Consider the following 26483-nt stretch of genomic DNA (forward strand, 5'->3'; position numbering starts at 1 on the left):
ATTAAGTTGTGATATGACATGCCACCCCTCGTTACTTCAGTGTCCATCCCTGAGGTCATTTTTCTATATTATAATGCCATTAACAATTCTAAGAACATCAACATAAATGCAGTAACATTTTCTAACATTCAATCCATATCTGGCTTTCCCCAAGGGTCCTGAAAATGCCTTTATAACCTTTGTTTTTTGGATCCAGATCCAACAAGGCTACACATGGTGTCTATTACATCTCTTTGGTCCCACTCTTTGTTTTTCATGACACCGACTCTGGATGAATCTGGGCCAGTTGTCTGGTACGGTGTCCCATATCCTGGACTTCCCTGATTGTTTCCTCATGATCAACAAGACTATAGAGGTGATGCTTTGTTCCTACTGGGTCTCCTTAGGAATTATACAAGGTCAGTTTGTCCTAGCAATAGTGATGTTACGTTTGATCACTTGGTTGAGGAGCTGAAACCAGATCGCTCTATTTTAAAGGTACCATTCTCCTGTGAAATTAATAAGTCATCTGTCAGGTGATACCTCAAGATGAAGTGAACACCCTGTTTCCCAACAACCTTTAACTCAATAGTTTAGCATCCATGGATGATTCTTTCCTAAAAAAACTGTTATACTGGGGTTGAAAAAAAAGAATTTCATCTGCATTTCATCTACCATTTCATCTACATTTTTCTTTTTACACTGTTCCAAATTTGAACAGTGGGAGCACTATCAACATACTAAGGTTAAAAAAAAGATCTTAAACTTCCCTGGTGGCTCAGAGGTAAAGAATCCACCTGCCAACGCAGGAGACATGGGTTCAATCCCTGGACTGGCAAGATCCCACATGCCGAAGAGTAACTAAGCCCAGGCGCCACAACTACTGAGCCTGTGCTCTAGAGCCGGAGAGCCACAACTACTAAGCCCGCGCACCCTAGAGCCGCTGCTCCACAAGAGAAGGCACCACAGTGAGAAGCCCGTGTACTGCAGCTGAAGTGTAGCTCCCACTTGCCGAAACTACAGAAAAGCCCTCGAGACAAGGAAGACCCCGCACAGCCAAAAATAAATAAATAAAATTATAAAAAGAAATCCTAAGCCTATCAAAGCACTCACCCTGAATCTGGGAGGCCAGTCGCATGCACACGAGCCCAATGTTAGTGGTGATGGTGAAATGTGCAAACAACACCTTTGAGGACGCTCTGCGCATCAGCTGGCTGACTGCTCCCACACTCCCAGGGGCTGGTTCAAAGAGAGCCTGAGCCACTCTTGGAAGGTCACAGTTAGTAGACTGATGACATGTGTCTACCAAGTGGCCTAAACCACAGTCTCCACCACAGTGGCCAGACACTGCAAAGCCAGCAAGCCTTGGAAGGGATATCCACACAATAGCTTTTCGTTTTTTAAAAAATGGTATTTTTAAAAATTGTAGTAAAATGCACATAACATAAAATGTACCACTTTAACCCTTTTAATTGTACTGATCAGCGGCATTAAGTACATTCACACTATTGTGTAACCAATCTCCAGAACTCTTTTCATTTTGCAAAAACGGAAACTCTGTACCCACTTAACAACTCTCTGTTCCCCTCTGCCAGGCCCTGATAACTGTGCCTTTCTACTTTCTGTCTCTTGGAACTGACTAAAGATTAGCTCTTTCTTATTCTACCTACTGTCCTGACAATCAAGCCTTCAGTTCAGTTCAGTTCAGTTCAGTCGCTCAGTCGTATCCGACTCTTTGCGACCCCATGAATCACAGCACGCCAGGCCTCCCTGTCCATCACCATCTCCCGGAATTCACTCAAACTCACATCCATCGAGTCGGTGATGCCATCCAGCCATCTCATCCTCTGTCGTCCCCTTTTCCTCCTGCCCCCAATCCCTCCCAGCAGCAGAGTCTTTTCCAATGAGTCAACTCTTCACATGAGGTGGCCAAAGTACTGGAGTTTCAGCTTTAGCATCATTCCTTCCAAAGAACACCCAGGCCTGATCTTCTTTAGAATGGACTGGTTGGATCTCCTTGCAGTCCAAGGGACTCTCAAGAGTCTTCTCCAACACCACAGTTCAAAAGCATCAATTCTTTGGCGCTCAGCTTTCTTCACAGTCCAACTCTCACATCCATACATGACCACAGGAAAAACCATAGCCTTGACTAGACGGACTTTTGTTGGCAAAGTAATTAATGTCTCTGCTTTTGAATATGCTATCTAGGTTGGTCATAACTTTCCTTCCAAGGAGTAAGCGTCTTTTAATTTCATGGCTGCAGTCACCATCTGCAGTGATTTTGGAGCCCAGAAAAACAAAGTCTGACACTGTTTCCACTGTTTCCCCATCTATTTCCCATGAAGTGATGGGACCGGATGCCATGATCTTCGTTTTCTGAATGTTGAGCTTTAAGCCAACTTTTTCACTCTCCACTTTCACTTTCATCAAGAGGCTTTTTAGTTCCTCTTCACTTTCTGCCATAAGGGTGGTGTCATCTGCATATCTGAGGTTATTGATATTTCTCCCGGCAATCTTGATTCCAGCTTGTGTTTCTTCCAGTCCAGTGTTTCTCATGATGTACTCTGCATATAAGTTAAATAAGCAGGGTGACAATATACAGCCTTGACATACTCCTTTTCCTATCTGGAACCAGTCTGTTGTTCCATGTCCAGTTCTAACTGTTGTTTCCTGACCTGCATACAGATTTCCCAAGGGGCAGGTCAGGTGGTCTGCCTGAAATCTCTTTCAGAATTTTCCACAGTTTATTGTGATCCACACAGTCAAAGGCTTTGGCATAGTCAATAAAGCAGAAATAGAGCATATAAACATATAATACTGACTTTTCTGAGGTAGGACCAAGAGAAGCAATATTTTTAATTGCTTAAAAAACCCCTCAAACTCTTAATTTCAGAAAATTTTAAATATTACAAAAAAAAAAACCCCACAGAGAAAATGTTATAATGAAACCCCATGAATGCATTATAAACCTTTAATGATCATCCACATTTATACTGTCTTTAGAAAAAGTCTTGCAATTTCCCTGGTGGGTCAGTGGTTAAGACTCTGTGCTTCTACTTCAGGGGGTTCAGGTTCAATCCCTGGTTGGAAAACTAAGATCCTGCATGGCACACAGCCAAAAAAGGAAATAAAAAAGAAAAGAAAAATCCTTAAACAAAAAAGTAAACAAGCACAGAATAGGAGTTTTTCTTTAAAAAACTGGCCTTTTAATAAAAAGTTGCCTGTTTCTCATGCCCGAGCCTAGTGCTGCCCACTCTCTACTAGACAGATTCCAGTTAATTCCTGCAAGAATCCTACATCCCTGGCAAGACACACACTTGAGATTCATTTAGGATTACCTGCTGCTCATTCAGGAGCTAAACCTAGGCTCAGACATGAGGACAAGGCCTCCTGGCTAAAGAGACCAGGTTTTAATGCAACAGCTATGAAATCAATTCTTCTTTGCTAAAGAAGTGCAATGCCTTTTAAAACAGGCAAATCTGCTCTTTCTCAAGAAAGGCCACTCTCCTATTTTAAAGTCTCCCCCCACACCCACTGCCCCCGCTTTTCATCTGAGATGGAGAAACAAAATGTTCTTGATCAGGGATTGAGACCCCACGGCTACTCCTCCTTCTTCCAGCAGCCCTCAGCCCTGCTCTTTGTGCAGCCGATGATAAAGGGAAGGGTGGTAAGCAGGTCGGAGGGTAAAGAGCCACTGTGGCAACTGCCTGGCCCTCCAGGTGAACCTAAGATCTTCTGACATGACTGTAGAAGGTGCTGGGTGGTAGAGGAGGTGAGGACCCAAGAGGAAAGAGAAAAGGCTTTTCCCCAATGGCTGGGAGAGGAAGTACTCGGCCCTTTAGTTCCTAGGCTGGGCCAGGCAGAAAGGATACCTTTCTGATGCAAATTAGTCCTTAGATTCTTCTTTTAATGGAGGGGAGAGAAGTGGCCTTCAGGAAGAGCAGGATTTTTTTGTTTGTTTGCTTTTTGTTTTTGAGCAAGATATTTAATGAGGGCTGAGCATCCTGCTACCAGGGGAAGCCCAGATTCTGGGGGAGGAGGGTCCTTAATGGAAACAGACAAGAATGCCTCCTCTTGAACTCTCACCCCCAACCCCACCAAGGATTTCAAGTTCAGGCCTAGGTGCTAGTTCTCCATCCTCACTGCTGTTATGATTTGCATGATTCTGGGCAATCACATGGAAACCTACACCCCAAAGGATGGTTGGGAGGGCTCAAGGAGACAGAAGGTATTATGATTGGCAAAGGACCCAGGGTAAAGCAAGGGCTCCATAAATGGTAGCAACTGCTGCTATTATTTACTGAACATGGTATTTATTCTTTGCACCCTGGACCTGGGATCTTCTTCTAAAGTCGTGTTAGTTGAGTAGAAACAAACTAGCGTTGGCAGTCAACACTACAAACATTTTCTTACGGGGTCTGAAAAAGGGGTGAAAGTAAGTCCAACCAAAGGCCCCTCAGCCCCACTGATCCCACCCGCCGGGCTGTACCTGACCCCCAGAGAGAATGCCAGAGTGGCTCCAGCCTCCTTGCCCTAGACTGTGACCTTGAATTCCACCCTCCTGCTAGTGATTTCAAGGTTCACAGAGCCTGGGAGGTCAAGGGCAGCGTGGGCTCCAAGGCCTTTCCCAGATGGGTCCTCCTCACAGGGGAGGGACTTTCCTAGTCTAGCTGGTTGGCAAGAGGCAGAGAATCCACACATCAGAATGTGAGCCCCAGAGGTCACCTGGTTCACTCTGGGCTCCCCTCTGTCTCGAAGGCTCCAGCACTGCATAGCAGGCATCAAACAATACAGGCAGCCCCCAGGGAGGCGCAGCCTCAGGAACTGCCAAGCAAACTCAGTTCATTCTGGGAACAACCCAAGAGGTTTGGGAGTGTTTTCCTCATGGAATTAGAAGCTCAGAAAGGTTAAGTGAGTTGCCCAATCACCCAGTTGTAAACAGCAAGAGCAAAATGAAAAGTCTGGGTAGCTCCTTATTCCATGAGGATGGGAACACATCCGTCTTTGTAACATTGTACATGCCCTTCACTTAGCACAGCAGCCAGCACAAATTTAATACTTAAGTAGTTCTTTTTAAAATGAATACATAAATGGTTCCAAAGTCCAGAGTTTTCTATTCCACAAGCAAGAAATCTCAGATACAGTCACAAAGATCCTTGCAATCCCAGAAAGTCTCTGAGAGTATATTTATCTGGGCGCAGGAATTCGCATGAACATGGGTGTCAGGCCAGCTGCAATCTCCCCATCTAACCACCCTGTTGTCCACAAATACTCATCTCTGTCAATCCTCCTCTTTATGCCATTTAGTAATTTAATCCCAGAGCCTTTCCACTAAAGATGTGTATGATCAAAGAGACTTAATTTTTTCTTCCAAAGCAAGCTTTCTGCAATAAAGAATAGCCTCCCCGAGAGGATGTGGGGAAAAAAGGAAACCTCCTACATTGTTGGTGGGAATGTAAGTTGGTGCAGCCACTGTGGAAAACAGTGTGGAGATTCCTCAGAAAATTAAAAACAGAATCATCATATGATCCAGCAACCCCATTCCTGGGCATATATCCAGGCAAAACCATAATTCAAAAAGATACATGCACCCTTATAGTCACATCGCATTATTCACAGCTAAGACATGGAAACAATCCAAACGTTCATCAACAGATGAACAAGATGTGGTACATGTATACTACGGAATACCACTCAGGCACAAAAAAGACTGAAACAATGCCATTTGCAGCAACGTGGATGGACCTGGAGATTAGCTACTAAGTAAGTCAGAAAGGCTATGTTTTTTTCCTGTGGTCATGTATGGATGTGAGAGTGGATGTGAAGAAGGCTGAACGCCAAAGAATTGATGCTTTTGAACTGTGGTGTTGGAGAAGACTCTTGAGAGTCCCTTGGACTGCAAGGAGATCCAACCAGTCCATTCTGAAGGAGATCGGCCCTGGGATTTCTTTGGAAGGAATGATGCTAAAGCTGAAACTCCGGTACTTTGGCCACCTCATGCGAAGAGTTGACTCATTGGAAAAGACTCTGCTGCTGGGAGGGATTGGGGGCAGGAGGAGAAGGGGACGACAGAGGATGAGATGGCTGGATGGCATCACTGACTCGATGGACGTGAGTCTGAGTGAACTCCGGGAGTTGGTGATGGACAGGGAGGCCTGGTGTGCTGTGATTCATGGGGTCGCAAAGAGTTAGACACGACTGAGCGACGGAACTGAACTGAACTGAACCGAAGTCAGAAAGAGAAAAACAAATATCCTATAGTATCACTTATATGTGGAATCTAAAGTATGACACAAAGGAACCTATCCATGAAACAAACAGCATCAGAGACACAGAGAACAGACGTGATTGCCAAGGGGGAGGGAGACAGGGGAGGGATACAGTGGGGGGGTTGAGGTGAGCAGATGTAAGCTTTTATATGTAAAATGGATAAATAACATTCTATCGTATAGCACAGGGAACTATATTCAACGTTCTACAATAAACCATAATGGAAAAGGATATATTTAAGAAAAGAATGTGTGTGTGTGTGTGTATATATATATATGTAGGTATAAGTGAATCACTGCTGTAAAGCAGTAATTAACACAACATTGTAAATCAACTATACGTCAATAAAAAAAATTTTTTTTAAAAAAGGACAGATTCCTCTCCACCCAAACCAGCTTTTCATTAAAAAAAAAAAAAAAAATTTTTTTTTTTTTTTTTTTTTTTTTTTTTTAGTTATTAAGGCCAGGTCTTATTCATCCCTGAACGGGCACTGCTCATATGCAGCAGACAAGTGTCTTTCCAAGGAAGCTGGGCAGACATATTCTGAGCGATCTGATGGAGAAGCCAGAGCCAGCACAGCCGCAGGGCCACCCAGGTGCTCTGGAGCTCCGTCAATCATTGGCTGTGTGGCTAGGGGCGAGTCTCAGCCTCAGGGCACGAGCAATAGGAGTGACAGAGGGAGACAAATGCTCGCAAGGATGGCACAAGGGCTCAGCATGCTCAGAAGGGCCCAGAGCTCAACAAACACTGGAATGTGCACTGCTTTATAAACATCTGCTCGGTTCAGAGCCAACCGTGCAGTCGGCCACAGGTGCAGTGACAGCGTCACCTGAGGACGAGATTTCAGGCGGGAGAGAGAGCGAGCCAGGGACAGAGCAAGAAAACCCTCCCGCTGTAAGACAGTACTTTGGGGACTTCCCTGGTGGTCCAGTGGCTAAGACTCTGCACTCCCCATGTAGTGGGCCTAGGTTTGATCCCTATTCAGGTTAGACCCCACATGCCGCAACTAAAGATTCCGCATGCCACAACTAAGATGTGGCATGGCCAAATAAATAAATATATATTTTTTTTAATTAGATCTTTAAAGAAAAAAAAAAAAGACAGTGCTTCGGTGGCAGTCTTCAGTGAAGGGAAGACGCTATAAAGACCATTGCAGGTGGGAAGTGGGGAGCATCCTACATCCCCAGTCTGTCCTTGAAGACCTACTCCAGATGCACCGCATTCGAGAACCCCAGCCCCTCCAGGGATCTGGAGGTTAGGAAATGTCCTGCAGAAACAAGCCTGTGATCCCAGCCAAACTGGGGCATCTGGGAGACCCAGTGGGAAGGTAAAGTGGGGTTCTTGCAAGGTTGAGCTCCCTGCCTTCCTCAGGACACAAAGAAAGGCCCTTAAGGAATGTCCACGATCCCTGCAATTCAAGATTGCTTTCACACACACACACCTACTATGCGCTGAGCCTGGGAGATGGTGGGACCCGAGATGATCAGGTCCCTGGGCTCACCCTGCCTTTCAGAGCCTCCCCGTTCCCCTCCTCACAGCAGGCTGTTCTGTTATGGCTGTATCTTCAGGGTCCAGAACAGAGCAGAGCTCAATAAACAATGAATGAATGACTGAAAGCACATTTCTGTCAGGCTGGCTCAATTCCGGAGTTCAACTCTGGACTGGAGGTGAGGCTGCGGGTAGTTGTTTTCTCCAGGAGGAAATTGTAAAAATGCCTCCGAGTCAGAGGTGGCATTCGGCCAGCTGGGTCACACACCGGCTTCCCTTCTGGCAGTGAGGGCTTCCCTGTCTCAGGATGGAGCAAACTGGCGCGATGACTTCACTCGCTGACCCCAGCAAAACCTGGGCTCCTTTGTGCTCCTCTTTAAAAGGGACTCAATAATTTCACTGAGTGTAAAAGCAGGGGCGTGCAACGTGGGCCCCTGTCATGTACACGGCTGGTTTCTGGGGCCAGGGTCAAGCAGTGCTTTGTGCAGCGGAAGGGAGTTCTCCCCTGTAATGAAGGCCACTGCTTTGCAGAATGCCCCTGCCAGCTGACCCGGGTAGCTCCAGACCAGGCCTGACGGGGCTGCCAGCCGCAGAAAAGCTGACAACAAATTCTCTTCTGAGCTGAAGGCGTGGATGTCAGGAGTTCTGGATCCTTTGTTATTCCAACGTCTCTGCTTGGAGAAGGGAGGAAAGGGAGGGGGAGGAAGAGGAGGAGGTGGCAGGAGGAGGAGCAAGGCAGCAACCTTGGCCGCCTCTCTCAAGGTCAGGGGGGAGCCGCTTCCAATCATGAGGCCTGGTCCCTGGGGCTGAAGCTTCCATCCAGGTCAGCTGAAACGCGGCTCAGCGGACTCAGAAAGCAGAGGAGCCAGGCATCTCCCAGCAACCTCTCCGGTTGCTGGTTTGAGTCTTCCTGCTATGGCCAAGGAAGAAAGTGACCTGCTTGGTGACAAAGGGTGCTGTTGTGTTGTGGCTGAAAGCAAGGACTCAGGGCCACCTGGGTCCCCATCCGGGCCGCTTACCCAATGGGCAAGTTACCCAACCACTGGGTCTCGGTTCCCTCCTCTGTCAACTGGAGGAAATAACAGTGCCTACTTCACAATGAAGGTTCCTAAATCTTCACTGAAGATTAAATGAGCAAATCCTCATAAAGAGTTCAAAACACCGCCTGGCCTGTAAACAATAAATCTTAACCATCCCATGATCACTGAGGCCAGGATCTGCCCTCCACCCCCAAATTCTGATTGTAGGAAAAAACGCAGTGGGTTTGCAACTATCTTTTATTGTATGCTTTCTACTTTTTTCTATTTTCTAATTTTCTACAAGGAACAAATATCATTCTGCCGCTGAGGAAAAACAGTTTCAACTTCTCAGAAATCAAGACGCCATTGCTGGGACCCTAGAAGCCAGAACCAGCAAAGTAAGTGGCAGAGAAGGTTCCTAAATGTGGATCTGCCCTCATTCAAGATGAGGATGTAGGAAGAGGTGAGGCATGCTCCCTGAAGACCATCTTGAAAATCTAGGCAAACACAAATAATACAATCTCATCTTGGGGGAATTTCCTGGCAGTCCACTGATTAGGATTCCATGCTCTCACTTCTGAGGGCCCAGGTTCAATCCCTGGCCTGGGAATTAAGATCTGCCAAAAAAAAAAAGATTAATCTCATCTGACCTCCCAGGGAAGGCTAGGCTGGCACATTTCCTTTGGGTCTGAAAGGAGTTTTAAAGCAAACCTCCTCTCTCGTCTCATTTCCAAGATCACCGAGAAAAGAAGGAACTATGGTCCTACAGAAAAAAAGCCGTGGTCACGTGTAGCCTGTTCAGAGCACCAACTATGCCCAATGCACGCCCAAGGATAAGGCCATTAAGAAGTTTGTCATTCAGACTTCCCTCGAGGTCCAGTGATTAAGAATCCGCATCCCAATGCATGGGACATTGGCCCCTGCCACCCCCTGGTCCAGGAAGATCCCGCATGCCTCGGGGCAACTAAGCCCACGCCACAACTACTGAAGGCCAGGCCCTGGAGCCTGTGGTCCGCAACAGGAGAAGCCACCGCAACGAGAAGCTTGTGCACCACAACTAGCTGGCGGCCCCTACTCGCTGCAACTAGAGAAAGCCCATGCGCAGCAACAAGGACTCAGTGCAGCCAAAAATAAATTTTTTTTTTTTTTTTTAAATTTGTCATTCGGAACATCATACAGGCCGCAGCCATCAGGGACGACAATTCTGAATCAAGTGTTTTCGACGTCTCTGTGCTTCCCAAGCTGTATGTGAAACAACATTATTGGGTGAACTGTACCATTCACAGCAAAGTAGTCAACCAGGCATCATTCTCAGAAAGCGCCACCCTGAACACCACCACCCTGATTTAGACTGTAGATGTTGCTCCACGACCTCCACTGAAGCCCATGAAAGGAGATGAATCCTTAAAGACTGAAGAAATACTGTTCTCTGAAAAGACAATAAAATGGAAATCATATGTTTCTTTTTTAAAAATAATTCTATTTATTTTTTTCTTTGGCGGTGCTGGGTCTTTGGTGCCTTGAGAGCTCCTCTCCATTTGCAGTGCGCAGGCTTCTCACTCTTGTTGCAGAGCACAGGCTCTAGGGCGTGCGAGGGCTGCAGTATTTGCAGAATGTGGGCTCAGTGGTTGCGGTGCATGGGCTTAGCTGCTCCATGGCATCTTTCCAGACCAGAGTTCAAACCCATATCTCCTGCATGGGCAGGTGGATTCTTTACCACTGAGGCACCAGGGAAGCCTGGAAATTATACTGAAGAGAGGAAAAAAAAAGAGAAAAGAACCAAAAGCTGCCTTGCTGGTCCTACTGTAACCAATGCAGACAATTGGTGGGTGCCTCACGGAGGACAGAATGCTGTGACCAGAGGTGTGGACACCCCACCACGCAGAGCCCAAGTCTCCTTGGCAAGGCAGGGAGGGGCTCTAACCTGGAGGACAGACTCTGGGTGTGGAGAACTGGTGGCCCAATGATGAAGGATTCTGAACTCTGCCCTCTAAGCCTTCAGCATTAGCAGGAGGATACTTATAATGCAATCCTGGCTGTGACAGCAGAGAAAGAACTGTAAGGCACTGAGCATTCATTGCTCGGTGGGTTCAAGGTTACTGTAAATAAGAAAATAAAGATGCCTAGATCCCAGCAGCCAAACTGCAAATAGCATGAGGAGGAGACAGGGTGCCCAATGTCAATATCCTAGTCATGGTGTGAACCGAAATGTTCTCCTAACAGTAAGGACACTTGGCTCTTCTCAGCAGGGTGACTGGCTTGTTCTTGGCATGTGCCCAGGACTTGCTGGTCATGTTTGGCTTGAAGCCTGCTTAGGATGCGGGCTTGATCTGCTTTGTGCCCCGCTATGTGCTGCTGAGTCTTCCAGGTGAACTCCTACTGTTCACCCCATCTCCCTGAGGTTGACCGCTGCATCTGGCATACAGCAAAGGCGGAATACAGGTTATTTTTGACTATTTTAACCATGTGGGGTCAAGGGCTCTTGAACACCACATGATAAATCAACTCATGCAGCGCAAGATTCCCCCTCCCCTCAAAAAATCTCTGAGACCAGAACAGAAGGTCTTTGCCGAACAGGTCTGGGTACTAGACTTGCTAGGGCAAATGGCGCAATTTCTCAGTTTCCAGCCCAGTCAGCTGTCTGACAGGCACTTCACACAGAATCCCTCCCCTCAAATAGTTCTAAGCCTGCCAGTCTGCAGAAACAGGAAATGGAAAATCACCACGTCCTCGCTACAGTAACACTGGAGCTGCTCGGCGTGGCCCTCACGTGACAGACCACTGTTTCCAGCCTGCCTTGTGCTGTGTGGCCACCGCTGAAATACTATGGATTAGAATATGCACCACGGACACTGCAGCAGCTTTCTGGAGGAAGTAACACACACTGGTCGTATCAAGTGCACGCATCAAAGGTGAGACCCATCCTGACTTCTGAAATGTGAAACCACGGCAGGAAGGAAACACAGGGCCGACCACTCTTGCATGAGAGGCAGGGAGCGCTGAATTATTTCCTGAACAGGGACAGCCAAGTTTCCTTGCAGATTTGAGTCTAATCCTATAAATAAGTCTCACACTTTTTTGAAGCACACCCCTGAACAAGGCTACCTGGAAAAATTGCCCCCACTTACATCTGCTGAGACACAGGAGACGCAGGTCTGATCCCTGGGTTGGGAAGATCCTCTGGAGGACGAAATGGCAACTCACTCCAGTATTCTTGTCTGGAAAACCCCATGGACAGAGAAGCTTTGAGGGCTACAGTCCAAAGGGTTGCAAAAGTTGCTCCGACATGACTGAGCATGCAGGCACACAAGCAGCCTATGATTGGTGCCCTAGTGGGGTCCCAGGAATCCCTGGCTTTAGGCTGAGCTGGGGCATCTTCCTTCATCCCTGTCCAGGAGGGACATCAGGAGGGATTAGGGCTGCTTTCAAGTTTCCGAAATCTCAAAATCTCAGAGGGAGCGACCCCATCCCCCCACTCCGCTGGCAAAGAAGCTGCTTCTCAGCTGCTAAGTAATCAAAGCAGGGGAAGGGGAGGGGAAGGATACAGGGGTGAGAGAGAGGGGAAGACAGTTTACTGAGAGAAAGACAGGCCTCTTGTAGAATCTACGGAGGCCCAGAGGCAGTGCTTCTTTTGGTACCTTCACTAAGAGATGAAGCTATTGATGTCTGGCTTAAGAAGCCTTAAAAGTTGTTGTGGGAACTCATTTCTTACCTGGGCATCCTGGACAGGACAAGGCAGAAAGGCGGGATGCAAATGCACTGCCCACTGGGAAGCCCTAGTGGACAGTGACGAGGGGCCAGAATGGGGGAGAGACGTGGCTCTCCTTCTGATGGTGGAGAAGTGTGGCTCCAAAGGCTCCTGCACACTAAGTTCAACTGAAGAAACAAAGGATCTCCTCAGCTGTTGGTTTCAGTGCAGCCTACCAAAATCTTAAATGCACATACCTCTGACCAAAGCCATCCCATCTCTGGGCTTTTATCCCACAGACATACTTCAGTGTGCAAAGATGCAGGGGAAAGACAGTTGTTGTCACATTGTGTAAAGCAGTGTAAAAAGAAAAAAAGGATGACAGTGTAAATATCCATTGACAGAGAAATCATTCTATGGATGTCGGTGTTTATAACATGGAGAACTCTGCACTCAGTATAAAGAGTAAGGTACCTCCACAAAGACTGACGGGAAAGACGTTCCCTAAGGTACCACAAAGAAAGCACCTTTGGTGTTAACCCACTTGTGCAGATCTAACTGATCCTGATTCTTCACGGTGCACACCGATCTGGTGAACACAGAACCATGCTGCTAGAGGGAAGATACAGGGTTAGGTTCCTGTGAGTCTGATCACAATCAATCAATGCATAAGCTTTTTTGGACTAACACTAAGCTTTTTAGTTAAGAATCAATCCCTGGTCCAAGAAGATTCCACATGCCACGGAGCAGCTATGTCCCTGTGCCACGACTCCTGAGCCCATGTGCCTGGAGCCCAAGCTCCAAAAGAGAAGCCATGGCAACAAGAAGCCCACCCACAGAAGCTAGAGAAAGCCTGAGTGCAGCAACAAAGACCCAGTGGAGCCAAAAAACCTGCTACGTAACCTTTTCTGTGTATTTTTGTTTAATATATCATTGATTTATGATCACTGAACTCACAACTAACAGCACTATACCTTTTGCCTGAACAAAGCTTACCTAACACACAAATGTTCTCCTAAGACACACACAGCACAGCCTTCCTAAACTCAAGAACAGAATACTGTATGTAGTTCAACAGGATGGTGGGGGCTCATTTCACACAGCAAAATTACCAACAAGCAGAAAAATCAGAAAACAAGGCACTAAACAGAGCAGAAAAGGCCACCTGATATTTGCTATTAGTGTGAGAGCCGAAATGAGAAAGCACAGAGCTGCCCCCCAAAGTTCCAGAAGCATTGGTTTTGGAGTCACAAATAAATTCCAGTGAGCAGCTGAATTTGCAAGTATGGAATCTTGGCTCATGAAAGCTGACTGTATGTTTGTATACACACAGAATATTCCTAGAAAATACATTCAATCGGTTTTGGGCAGAGATATAAGAAACTGTTCCCATAAGTTGTCTCTGGAGAGTGGGATGGGCAACAGATTTTTTATTTTAGTCTTTGAATCTTATTACAAGTGAGTGTACCACTGCTAATTTTAAAACTCTACCAGAGGGAGATGTGCCTACTACAGGTAAGCACAGAATAGCAGGACAGACTCAGGCCCGGCTAAGGGAGCCTGCCCTGCACGAGGACCCAAGGACAGAGAGGGGTCCTTTCCTTGCAGAGACCATGGGATCACCCTCCTGCTTGATGCCTCCCTCTCCTGGGGAGAAGGATGAAGGCTGAGATGAAGGCTAGCACTGGACTCAGGCTCAGCTACAAAAAAATGGAAGTCAGAATTTTATCCTAAGAAACACATGGACTCATCTCCCTGAGCTCCCACAGCTTTTCACAAATCAGAAGTCAGGGGCTGGATGCGGCTCACCAACAATTCAGCACTCAGAAACATTGTTTTCTCAGGGAGAGGGCAGGGGTCCGAAAGTCACAATGAAAGAAAACAAAAGCTTGCAAAGAGAAAGTATAATGGAATTGGGATTAGCTGGAAAGAAAGAATGAAAAAAAAGAATGATAAAAGGAGGAAGGGAGGAAATCTGGCAATTTTGTTTATTGGGCAGTTTATTCAGCTGTTAACCTATGATTCATTCCCTCCCCCACTCTAAGAAGTGAAATTTATTTTCTCAATTACGAAAATACATAAGTACATCTAGGTTTGGAATGATACACCCCAAACTTTGGGAATGGGACTATGGATTTGGGGAGAAACTAATTTTTTTATGCTAGGTGCTTCTGTTCCTTTTGGATTCTTTTTAACAATAAAAACATACAGTAAAATATATATATATATATATAAATATATATATATATAGTAAGTCTCCTACATATGAACCTTCAAGTTGCAAACATTCAAAGGTGCAAACGTGTGTTCCGTCAATGCGAGGCATGAGTGAAATTGTAGCTTGCTCTCTGTCTCCTATTGCTGACGATCCTTCAGCTCTACCATCTCCCACCTCCTCTCCCCCTTCCCGTCAGTAACTCTTCTTACCTGTTCAATCGATACCAGCCCCTGTATGCCAACTGTTGTACTGTACTACTGTACTTTTCAAGGCACTGCACTGCAAGATTAAAAATGTTTTATCTTTTGCTTTTGTTTTTATGTGTTATTTATATGAAAAGTATTACAAACTTATTACAGTACAGTACTACATAGCAGATTGTGTTAGGTACCTAGGCTAACTTTGTTGGACTTATGAACGCACTCTCAAAACGGAATTTGTTCATATGTTGGGGACTTACTGCATCTCATACTTTTTATATCATCATCGTAAGATCTTATACTACATTTAAGGCCTTGCCATCCTAGTAAAATGCCACTGGTCATGCCTCTTGCCTTTCTGGTTTTCTTTCCCTCCCTCTCTCCTTTCTCTCCTTCCCCAGTCCATATCCTGGGGATAAGGACTCAGCACACATTCATCTCTGAATGGCAATAATGAGGCAAAGGCGAAACTCCAAGTTTCCTTCAAAAAGTTCAACACAGAATAACCACATATGGGCAGCAATTCCACTCTGACGTTGATATCCAAAAGAATTGAAAATAAATGTTGAAACAAAATTGGTGCTCAAATGTTCACAGCAGCACTAATCCTAGCAGCCAAAACGTGAAAACCACCCCCATGTCCATCAACATGTGAATGGATAAACAAATTGTGGTCCATCCATACAAGGCTGTATGTATCCATACAGCCATAACAAGGGATGAGGTACTGAAGTACTGACACATGCTACAACATGGACGAATCTTAAAAACTTAAAAGAGAGCAGACATAAAAAGGTCACATATTGTATGATTCCTTTCCATATGCGATATCCAGAATAGGCAACTCCATACAGATACAAAACAGACCGGTGGTTGCCAGGGGCTAGGGATGGGCAGGAATGGGAACTGGCTGGTTAATGGGGTACGTGGGCACCTTTCGGAGTGATGGGCATGTTCTGGAACTAGAGAGAGCTGATGGCTGTTCAACAGTGGTACGTGAACTAAATGCCACGGAACCACACACTTTACAGTGGTTAGAACGGTAGATTCTATGTTGTGATATGAATTCTACCTCAATTTAAAAAAACAAAGCAAAATTCCAAACTATGTGACTTGGGGCCTCTCTGAACCTACGGCATGGGCGGATAGCAGTACGACTACCTGGGCCGGGTGCGAGGCTTCCAAGTGACGTGTGTATGAAGCGGCTGGCACAGGGCTGGGTGTGTAGAAAGGGACCAGTAAACAATGCAGCCACCCCATCAGGACGATGATTATGGGGCACCGTCAAAGCCAACTCACCTGCAAGTGCTGGGGTTTCTGTGTTGTCAAACTGCCCTTTTAATTAAACAACAACAACAACCAAAAGACAGCTGGCGAGGGGTGCTGTATAAGACGAAAGACTACAGAAGACAGTGGCTCTATTCAATTTATGGCACTCTTATATCTAGATTATACTTACAGAAGGAGTCTCTCCAGGGTATCCTGGTGGCTCAGTGCTAAAGAATCTGCCTGCCAATGCAGGAGATGAGTTTGATCCCTGCGTCAGGAAGATCCCTTGAAGGAGGAAATGGCACCCCACTCCAGTACTCTTGCCTGGGAAATCCCATGGACAAAGGAGACTGGTGGGCTACACAGTCTATGGGGTCACAAAAGAGTCGGACACGACTTAGCAACTGAACAACAACAACAGGGGTCTCTCATCTGTTAAGGAAGGAAATGAAGTTAAGTTGATCATACAGGGACTTCCCTGGTGGTCCAGTGGTTAAGAATCCACTTAGCAATGCAGGGGATGAAAAATAAATAAATAAAACTTGATCATAGAGAGGCAAAGGGCGGCTCTGTCACTGGTCCGCCATGGACCAGCCCACAAACTCTTGCTTTTCTTCCTCCTTCCACAGTCTGGAGACATGGGTTCTCGATCGGCTCCTGTTTTATGGGAGCAGAGAAAGTGCATGTGGGCGAGAGGGTTCCATCTATGCAAGACCCTCACCTGGAAGCAGCTGCAAAAACCCAAGAACTGTCACCCTTATTATCTGGGAATTAATTATTTGCTAGGAAATTAGCAGAACTCAGAACCTCCTGAGCAAGGTGACCTCCCTTGTGGTTGACAGTTGGCCTGGGGAGAGGCGAAGGAGGAATGAATAGGATTTCAGGCTGTCATGGAAACTTTTCTTGCCTGGGGCCCCTGAGCATATGGCAGGTGTCCTGAAAAATCCATTCCTGCCACTAGAGGCTGGCTGCGCCCTCAGACATGTGGGTGTGTCAGGGGGTCTGCCTCTCTGTCTGAAAGGCCCCCTCCCTCTGCCATGGCAGCCACTGCACAAAGAAGTCCCCAGTGCATACCTCCCACCCCAGCTCCCCAGACAGACGCCGGAGCCTCGGTGGCCCCATAGAAATCCAAGTCCTCTGCCCCAGGGCCCTCGATGCAGACCACAGATCACAGACAGCAGCAAGCCAGAGGCCACGGCGCAGACTCCCCGAGGGCCCCCCGAAATGCGACGCCCGTTCTGCCTTCCACTGACAGGGATTCTCGCCAGCCCCCAGCTCCTCCCAAGACCAAAGAGAGCTGTGTGCTGATTTGGGACTTTGAAGTAGCAAGCAGGCCAGTCTCCCAGCAAGCCAAGATCCCCTATATCACAGGGGAAAGCCAGCTGGTCCAAGGTAGAGAAAATCACAAATCGAAAGGCTGTAAACCCAAAGCTGGCACAGGGATTATAGATAACAGCAGGTGGCAGGTGTCAGGGTGGAAAACAAGGCAGAATGCTAAAAACTCTAATGCCATGTATTTGGAACTGCATGATGGTGATGAAGGGTTCACAGCAGTGTGCCAGGGACAGACAAAGCCACTGGAGAAAATGGGCATGGTCTTCCTGAAGCATCAGCGGGAATCAAAGAATGGGGAAGGGCCCCCTGTAATAAAATAGGACAATAACGTAATGTAGCGACAAAGGCAAAATCTGATTAGATATCAAGGAAATGTGACTGCAACTGGTCACTTTGGGGTATCTGCTCCTCGCATTAAGGGCAACTTGGAGAAGTGTGGATGTTCCCACTCTAAGGGAACCCTTGGCTCCATTCATTTCCTTTAGTCCACAAATACTATATTCCAAGGCCTTCCTATGTGCTCCTTTCCTCTCTGAAACTCACTGCTTAGTGGGGGTGTGCTGCTCAGTCACTCAGTCCTGTCCGACTCTTGGACTGTAGCCTGCAGGTTGGACTATGACCCCATAGACTGTAGCCTGCAGGTTCCTCTGTCCATGGGATTCTCCAGGCAAGAATACTGGAGTAGGTAGCCGTTCCCTTCTCCAGGGGCTCTTCCAGATCCAGGAATTGAACCAGCATCTCCGGACTCTCCTGCGTCTCCTGCACTGCAGGCAGATTCTTTACAGCTGAGCCATCAGGGAAGCCTGCTTAGTTGGGGAGGTGGGTTTTAATTAAAAATCCACGATGCCGTGGAACTGTACATCAGAGACACCTTACATATGCACCACTCACTCTGCAGGCAGTGGTGGAGGTTTCTTGGGGATGTAAGCGCAGGGCCTGAGTGCCGTCTAACCAAGACCAGATGGGTGGGGGAAGAGAATGGAGGGTCTGGGCAGAGGGAACAGCATATTCAAAGCTCTGTGACAGGGGAGCAAGGGGACTGGCTGGAACCCAGGGATGTAAGAGGAGAAAGGCATGAGGTCAGAGAGGCAGGACCCTGACGGCTGATCCTTTTAAGACTGTCAGCAAACCAGAGGGCGATTTTAAAGTGGCAGCATGGCATGGCAGACTGTGTTTGGACCAGACCAGGAGCATGTTCATTTCCTACCCAGGGTCAAAGCCATGCTGTGTTTTAGTGAGGCCTCACTGAAAGAGGCCTGTGCCCAGGCCTGACTCCTGCTTGGGCCCCACACAAGTAGTCACATTTCTAAACATGTCTAAGGACAGTGGTTGCTAGAATTCCCCACCCACCCACCTAGCACATTCAGAGGCCTTATGTCAGAAAGGAGGTAACATGGGGTTAAGACATAGATTCTGGCATCCTGCATTTCTGGGCTCAAATCCTATCTGCTATAGACCCTAGCAAATTTCTTAACCTCTCTGTGCCTCGGTGAAATGCAGGTACTCAAAGATCTGTCTTCTAGAGTCATTATGTGGATTCTTTTAAGATCAAGTTGCTAAAATCCTTATGCCTTATAGCCTGGTACATTTTAGATGCTAAAGAACATGTTGATTATTATTACTATAGCTTGCATTCAGCTAGGGCTTCCCTAGTAGCCCAGATGGTAAAGCGTCTCCCTGCAGTGCGGGAGACCCAGGTTTGATCCCGAGGTCGGGAAGATCTCCTGGAGAAGGAAATGGCAACCCACTCCAGTATTTTTGCCTGGGAAATCCCATGGATGGAGGAGCCCGGCAGGCTCCATTCCATGGGGTCGCAAAGAGTCGGACACAACTGAGCAACTTCACTTCTTTGCATTCAGCTAAGGAGGAATACAGAAGATGCACAAAGACCACGGAAATGCAGAACAATTCGGGAGCATGTGGGCTCATGGAGCAGGAGGGCACGGCACACGGAAGGAAGCAGGTTCCACATACTTGCGAGCAGGAGGCAGGAGACAGCCACGGCGTAGACCTGCTTGGAGGTGGTGATGTCATAGCGATCCAGGAAGTGATCCAGCAGGTAGACAGCCAGGTGCCGGGCAGCGGGGCAAAGCTGGCAGTGGCTGCTCAGCAGGGTCAAGATGTCGACGAAGAACCGGCGGCTCTTCAGGAGCGGGGAGTGGGCTCGGAAGGTGGGCAGCTTCAGCTCCTGGAACAGGTAGGGCAGAAGAGGGAGTCAGGGCTGCCTCCCAGGAGCCTCAGGGCCCACCTGCTGGCTGGTGAGGGCGCATCAATTCCCTCCATTCCCTCTTCCCTTTCCTTCAAGCCCCAAATGGCAGTCGCTCTATTCTAGAAACTCTTGGACCATCCTCCTCCTGCCCTCGCTGAGCTCAGGCTCCTGAAGTGTCAAGAACGTGAAGACAGAGGCAAAGGAAGCAGCCTGGTCATTCCCAGCAAAAGGTCGACTGCCTGAGATGCACAAGGCCATAAAACACATAGGAGGACTTAAGTTGGAGTCCCAAGTCCAAATTCAGGTTTTTCCACTCAACCAAGTTGTATGACCTTGGTCGGCCCACCTTCACCTTGGCTTCCTTTCCAACAGCTGAGGATTAAATGAAAAACGGATGTAAAGCACCAAGCACCCAGCAACCTCTCAGGGTCCTCAGCTTAATTTCCTCTATGGGTGGGATGGTGAGAAACACTGTTTTGAAAAAAATTCAGTGTAAGAAAAGTTGTTAATTTTGAGCATAAGGACTTCCCTGGTGGTCCAGTGGTTAAGACTCCACACTCCCAATGCAGGGGGGCCAGGTTCAATCCCTGGTCAGGGAACTAGATCCCACACGCCACAACTAAGACTTCACATGCCACAACTAAAGATCTTGTCTGCCACAACTACAAATCCTGCATGACACTATGATCAGAGACCCTGAGTGCCACAACTCAGACCTGGCCCAGCCTACTAAAAACTAGAGTACAGAGAACTCCAAATAGCCTTCACCCAGATTCATCAGTTGTTATCTTACCTTTTCTTTCTCTATATACACACTTTTTCTAAAAGTAAGTTTCAGCCATCATATGTCCCCTGAGGAGGTGACTCTTCCTTCGTAATTTATATACCACTGTGTCATCCCCACTCCAGTACTCTTGCCTGGAAAATCCCATGGACAGAGAAGCCTGGTGGGCTGCAGTCCATGGGGTCGCTAAAGAGTCAGACATGACTGAGCGACTTCACTTTCACTTTTCACTTTCATGCATTGGAGAAGGAAATGGCAACCCGCTCCAGTGTTCTTGCCTTGAGAATCCCAGGGACGGGGGAGCCTAGTGGGCTGCTGTCTATGGGGTTGCACAGAGTTGGACACGACTGAAGCGACTTAGCAGCAGCAGTAGCAGCATCTGAATTTATCAGTCAAACACAAGTAAGTGCAACAAGATAACTATGTCACCCAAGATTTTGATGAATGAAGAAATTTTCTTATACCTCTACCATACATTTAACCAAGCAGACCAGATACAGTTTACTTGGGAAATGTCTTAGCAACATTTTGTCAAAAAGGGAAACAAAAAAGAAGCAAAAATCCAGGAAAAACAAAGAAGAAGCTGCAGAAAAGGAACTGTGAGAGCTCACTAAGGCCAGGTTAACTGGGGGATGAGATTAAAACAAACTGGTGACCCTCCCCTGCCTAACACCCTCTCTTAACCCTGGGGCTGTGAATAGCAACAGCTTTGGGACAAGGAGATATCTGTTCATTCACTCATTTAAGAGATATCAATTCATTCATTTCACTCAATAAGTATCAAGTACCTTCTACACATAGGCATTATTCTAGGCAGAGGGGGTACAATCAGGAATGAGACAGACACAGACATGAATGTAAGATTAAAACTGTAAAACTCTTAAAAAGAAAAAAAACACAGGAACAAATCTTTATGATTAGGTTAGGCAGTGGTTTCTTTGATATGACATCCAAAACAAGAGGAATAAAAAAAGAGAAAAAACTGCATAAGTTAGACTTCAAAATTTAAAACTTTCAAAAGATACCATCAAGAAAATGAAAAGATAACCCACGGGATGGGAGAAAATATTTGGAAATCACAGTTCAGTAAGAGACTCTAATTCAGAATATACAAATAACTCTTACAAATCTTCAATAAAAAGGCCAACAACCCAATTTAAAAATGGGCAAATGATTGAACAGATATTTCTTCAAAGAAGGTATAGAAATTGCCAATAAGCACATGAAAAGTTGCTCAACATTACTTTAGGAAAATGCAAATCAAAACCACAATCAGATACCACTTCACATCCATTAGAATGGCTATTATAAAAACAAAAACAGAAAACAAACACATTCTGATGAGAATGTGAACAAATTGGAACAAACTGGAATCCTCATACACTGCTGGTGTTAAAGAAAAATGGTGCAGCCACTGTGGAGAATGATTTGGCAGCTCCTCAAAATGTAAAAGAGTTACCGCATGACCTAGCAATTCCAATTCTTGGTGTACATTCAAGAGAAATGGAAACAGATGACCACACAAAAACTTGAACTGGAATGTTCATAGCAGCATTATTCATAATAGCCCCAAAATGAAAACAACCCAAATGTCTACCAACCGATGAATGGAAATATATGGGATACCCATCCCATGGAATATTATTATTCCACAAAAAGGAATGAAATACTGATATGTGTTACAACTTAAATGAACCTTGAGAATATTAAGTGAAAAAAATCCAGTCATAAAAAGCCACATATCATAGGACTCTCTTTATATGAAATGTGCAGCACAGGAAAATCTGTTAGAGAACTGTTGACCAAAACTGTCTGCCTGGGTCAGGCATGGTAATAACCACTTGCATGAGCTGTCTCACAACAGGAGGTCAGAGATCGCCATAAGCAACACGGTGCTGCCACTGAAAACTAACCAGGAAAATTTGGGAGGGGCCAAAAGGAGAGAGGAGTCACCAACCCATAATATGTCCTGCCAACCTCCCAGAAATCCTCCCTTGGCAGAGAGATCCTGGTGCCATCAGGATCAAAAGTGGACACAAGTGTCCACTTTTAGTCAGACCAAAAGTGGGCACAAGCAAGATGACTGGCCACAGACAACCTTGTAAGCTAATCCCATTACCATAAAAACTGAGACTGTGAGCCACGAGGCAGAGGAACCCTCTGCCCAGGAGGAGGGAACCCCCTCCTGAGTTCCCTCATCCCACTGTTCTCTGCCTGGGCGCCCCTTCCCAATAAAGTCTTTTGCTTTGTAAGGACATGTGTATCCTCAGACACTTCGCTTCCGAGTGTTAGACAAGAGCCCACTCTTGGGCCCTGGAAGAGGCCTCCCTTTTAGTAACAAATCCATACAAACAGAAGGTAGATCAGCGATTGCTGGAAGCTGGGAGCAGGTGGGAAGGTTAACGGCAGGGGGAACCTGCTAATGGATATGAGGGTTCTTTTAGGAATGATTAAAATGTTTTTAAATTAGACAGTGTCGATGGTTGCACATCTCTGTGAATACACGAAAAAGCAACTGAATGTGACTTCAAAAGGGTGAATTTTATGGTATGTGAATGATATCTCAATAACGCTGTTACTAAAAAAAAATAAGACAGACACATCACCCACTCTAGTGGAGTTTATGGCCCTGTTGGAAAGAGATGACCATCAAAGAGTAAGGCAACTGCAGAATTCCAAACGGGGATCAGCACTGCAGAGGAAAGCTGTGGACACTGGTAAAGCTGCTCGTCTTCCCTGAGGGAGGGGAGACCTGCCCTCTGAAAGCGAAGCCTGGTAGAGATTTCATGCTAGGATCTATTCTCTGACTTATTCCCCCAGAACCTGAGGCCACAACACCTCTGTCTCAGTAGCCCTAAAGCTGTGATGATGGAAGCTGCCCAATGCCTGACGAATTATTTCCTGTCCCTAACATTACATATGAAGAAACTGAGTGTGACAAAGTCCTATAACCCCAGGGCTTAACGAACAAGAAATATAAGATCTGAGACTAGAAGAATTTGAATGTATCCTTTTCCTCAACCTTTTATTATTTTTTTAAATCAATGAGAAAATCTTTTCTAATAAACAATTTTTAATTGAAGTATAGTTGATTCACAATATTTTGTTAATTTCAGGTTACAGCAAAATAATTCAGTTAACATACATACATTTTCAGATTCTTTTCCACTATAGGTTATTTTACAAGATATTGAATACAGTTCCCTGTGCTATACAGTAAATTTTTATTCTTTATTTTATATGCATCTGTTATTCCCATATTCCTAATTTATCCACCCCTCATTTCCCCTTTGTTAACAAAGTTTGTTTTTTATGTGTGAGTCCATTTCTGTTTTACAAATAAATTCATTTGCATTATTTTTAGATTCCACATATAAGTGATAACACATATTTGTCCTTCTCTACCTGACTTCATTTAGTAAGTCACATGATAATGATACTCTCTAGGTCTGTCTATCCATGCTGCTGCAAATGGCATTATTTCATTCTTTTTTATGGCTGAATAATAATCTGCTGTATATATGTACCACATCTTTATCCATTCATCTACTAATGCACATTTAGGTCACTCCCAAGTCTTGGCTATTGTGCTGCTATGAACATTGGTGTGCTTGTATCTTTTAGAGATAGAACTTTCATCTTCTCTGGATATATGCCCAGGAATGGGGTTGCTGGATGATATCACAAATTTTTTTAGTTTTTTAGGGAATGTCCATACTGTTTTCCACAGTGGCTGCACCAATTTACATTCCATTCCCTGGTGGTTCAGTGGTAAAGAATCCACCTGCAATGCAGGAGATGTGGGTTCAATCCTTGGGTCGGGAAGATACCCCTGGAGAAGGAAATATCAACCCACTCCAGTTTTCTTGCCTGGGAACTCCCATGGACAGAGACGCCTGGAGGGCTACGGTTCACAGAGTCCCAAAGACTTAGCAACTAAACAACAATACAGTGTAGAAGGGTTCCCTTCTCTCCAGCATTTATTATGTGTTAACTTTTTAAATCATGGACAAAATCTTCACTTCTTTAAGGAAAGGATTTGACTTCTTTGGGTATTTTTCATCTTCATTGTTTGATGGATTCATGCTACCACCACGGGACTTCAAGCTCCTTGAGGGTGCGAGTCTGGGTCTACTCGTACTCCTGTTTTGCCACTGCCCTGGTGTGACAAGAACATGGTCAGATGCCTGGAATTAAATGATGAAGGAGTGAAGGAAGGGACGGGGAAAAGAAGGGAGGGACTGCAGTGGTGAGTACTGACTGCCCAGGGCCCAGAGGAAGGTGTGGCCACTTGTGTAGAGTAGCAAGTCAGTGGGAACCTCAAGGAGACCTGTCTAGTCAAATTCTGGAAGGATGTCTAGGAACTAACCTGTTGAAGATGAAGGGGAAAAGGAAGTTCAGCTGGAAACACAGCACCTGCAAGGCCACACTGGTGTCTCGTCTGGGGAAGCTGGAGCCCTTGGAACAGCCAGAGAGGGAGAGTATGCTTGAACAAAGCAGGTTGCAAGGGTGGACAGGGTCTCAGTCTATATGTCCTGCTAAGATGGTAAAGAACACGCCTGCCAATGCTGAAGATGTAAGAGTCACAGGTTCAATCCCTGGGTTGGGAAGATCCCTTGGAGGAGGGCATGGCAACCCACTCCAGTATTCTTGCCTAGAAAATCCTATGGACAGAGGAGCCTGGCAGGCTACAGTCCATGGGGTCACAAGAGTTAGACACGACTGAAGGGACCTAACATGTAAGATATCCCGCCTGCCCTGTGGGCAATGGGAGCCAGTGAAGGGTTTGGAGCAGGGCAATGACAGTAAAGGGTTTAGAGTAGAGTGGCCTTGCAGGGAAGATCTCTCAGTCAGTCTTGCCCTGGCTTATAGCCAGACAGCTGGTAGCAGCAGCCAATTTGCTGTTGCAGCCCTCTCATCACCAGGACCCCCTCCCCACCCTCCAGCAGCCCCCACAAGCTTGCAGCCTACTTGGGTATTTCCTCTAAGCAGAGGGTTCTAAGGCTTTTTACAAGAAGCAACAACAATCTCAGATACTTAGTGTTCCATAGGCAACAGCTGCCGGAAATTAGTGAAGTGACCTTTGGCCCGGGTTGCACTGCCCTCATCCAGGCGGTTCAAAGGCTCCAAACACAAGAAGTCAGATATGCAACGTCCTGACTTCTCTCTGGTTTTAGCTCAGCCCGACAGAGCTTCACTCCCATCCTCTGCATTTTCCCTTGTGTAGGAAAAGCTCAAAGCAAGATGCTGTATGTCTTTCCTCTGCACACCCTCCTGCAGAAAGAGCCCACTGGCTTGAGCAGATTCTCTGAGGAAGCCATCGGTACATAAAACAGCTATGGACCTTTGGAACAGGCAATAATAGCTCAAGGAGTCAGCAGGTAGGGCTTCATGGAAAAGGCTGTTCTCAAGGGTGTGCAGGCTTCTAGGAAGGAGAACAGCTGTCTGTGATGCTCCCCAGTTCCACTTCTGCTCATCCCTCAGACAGGTTTAATCATCACTTATAAAGAGAGGCTTTCTCTGATCCCTCATCATTCTAAATCAGGTGCCCCTTGTTAGCACGCTGTTCTTCAAGGCCAGATATTTACTTATTTATGTGTCTCTTCCTGCTAAACTCTAGCCGCAAAGAGCAGGAGCCACATCTACCCTGCCAAACCAACTGCCCAGAGCCTGGCATAGGGGCAGGTGCTCAAAAAAAAAAAATCTCTGCATAAGTTAAAAAAAGGAACGAACATCCATCAGAAGGCAAGGAGGAAACATACATACATGTTACTAAGTGAAAGAAGGCAATATGAAAAGCCTACATACTATGATTCCAACTATATGACAATCTGGACTAGGAAAAACTATGGAGAAAGTGAAAAAAAGATCAGTGGATGCCAGAGGTTGGGTGGGGGAGAGATAAACAGGGGGAGCACAGAGGACTTTCAGGGCAGTTAAACTACTGGGTATGGTACTATAATGGTGGAGACATGTCATTCCACATTTGTCCAAACTCACAGAATGTACACCACCAAGAGTGAA

The 26483-nt window shown here is 46.2% G+C and overlaps 1 protein-coding gene and 2 long non-coding RNA genes across 4 annotated transcripts in view; all 3 read right to left on the reverse strand.

The window, feature by feature from the left end:
* CCNJL (cyclin J like) overlaps nucleotides 1–26483 on the reverse strand; it is a 63658-nt gene that overhangs the window by 14623 nt on the left and 22552 nt on the right. The window contains exon 3 of the mRNA XM_055561429.1: nucleotides 19441–19654. Coding sequence (XP_055417404.1) covers nucleotides 19441–19654 — 214 coding nt within the window. The remainder of the gene's footprint in view (nucleotides 1–19440; nucleotides 19655–26483) is intronic.
* Nucleotides 10335–12586, reverse strand: LOC129637349 (uncharacterized). Its single transcript, XR_008707443.1, has 3 exons — nucleotides 12469–12586; nucleotides 11885–11974; nucleotides 10335–10448 (listed from the first exon to the last, which is right to left on the reverse strand). It is a non-coding gene; the product is annotated as an uncharacterized LOC129637349 (long non-coding RNA).
* Nucleotides 23499–26135, reverse strand: LOC129637344 (uncharacterized). 2 transcript variants are annotated; one of them, XR_008707442.1, is made up of 3 exons: nucleotides 25804–26135; nucleotides 24829–24997; nucleotides 23499–24618 (listed from the first exon to the last, which is right to left on the reverse strand). It is a non-coding gene; the product is annotated as an uncharacterized LOC129637344 (long non-coding RNA). The 2 variants fall into 2 exon arrangements; XR_008707440.1 differs by having other exon boundaries at nucleotides 24829–24917; nucleotides 25804–26132.

This window comes from Bubalus kerabau, chromosome 1, assembly GCF_029407905.1.
Source record: "Bubalus kerabau isolate K-KA32 ecotype Philippines breed swamp buffalo chromosome 1, PCC_UOA_SB_1v2, whole genome shotgun sequence".
NCBI classification, from domain to species: Eukaryota; Metazoa; Chordata; class Mammalia; order Artiodactyla; family Bovidae; genus Bubalus; species Bubalus kerabau.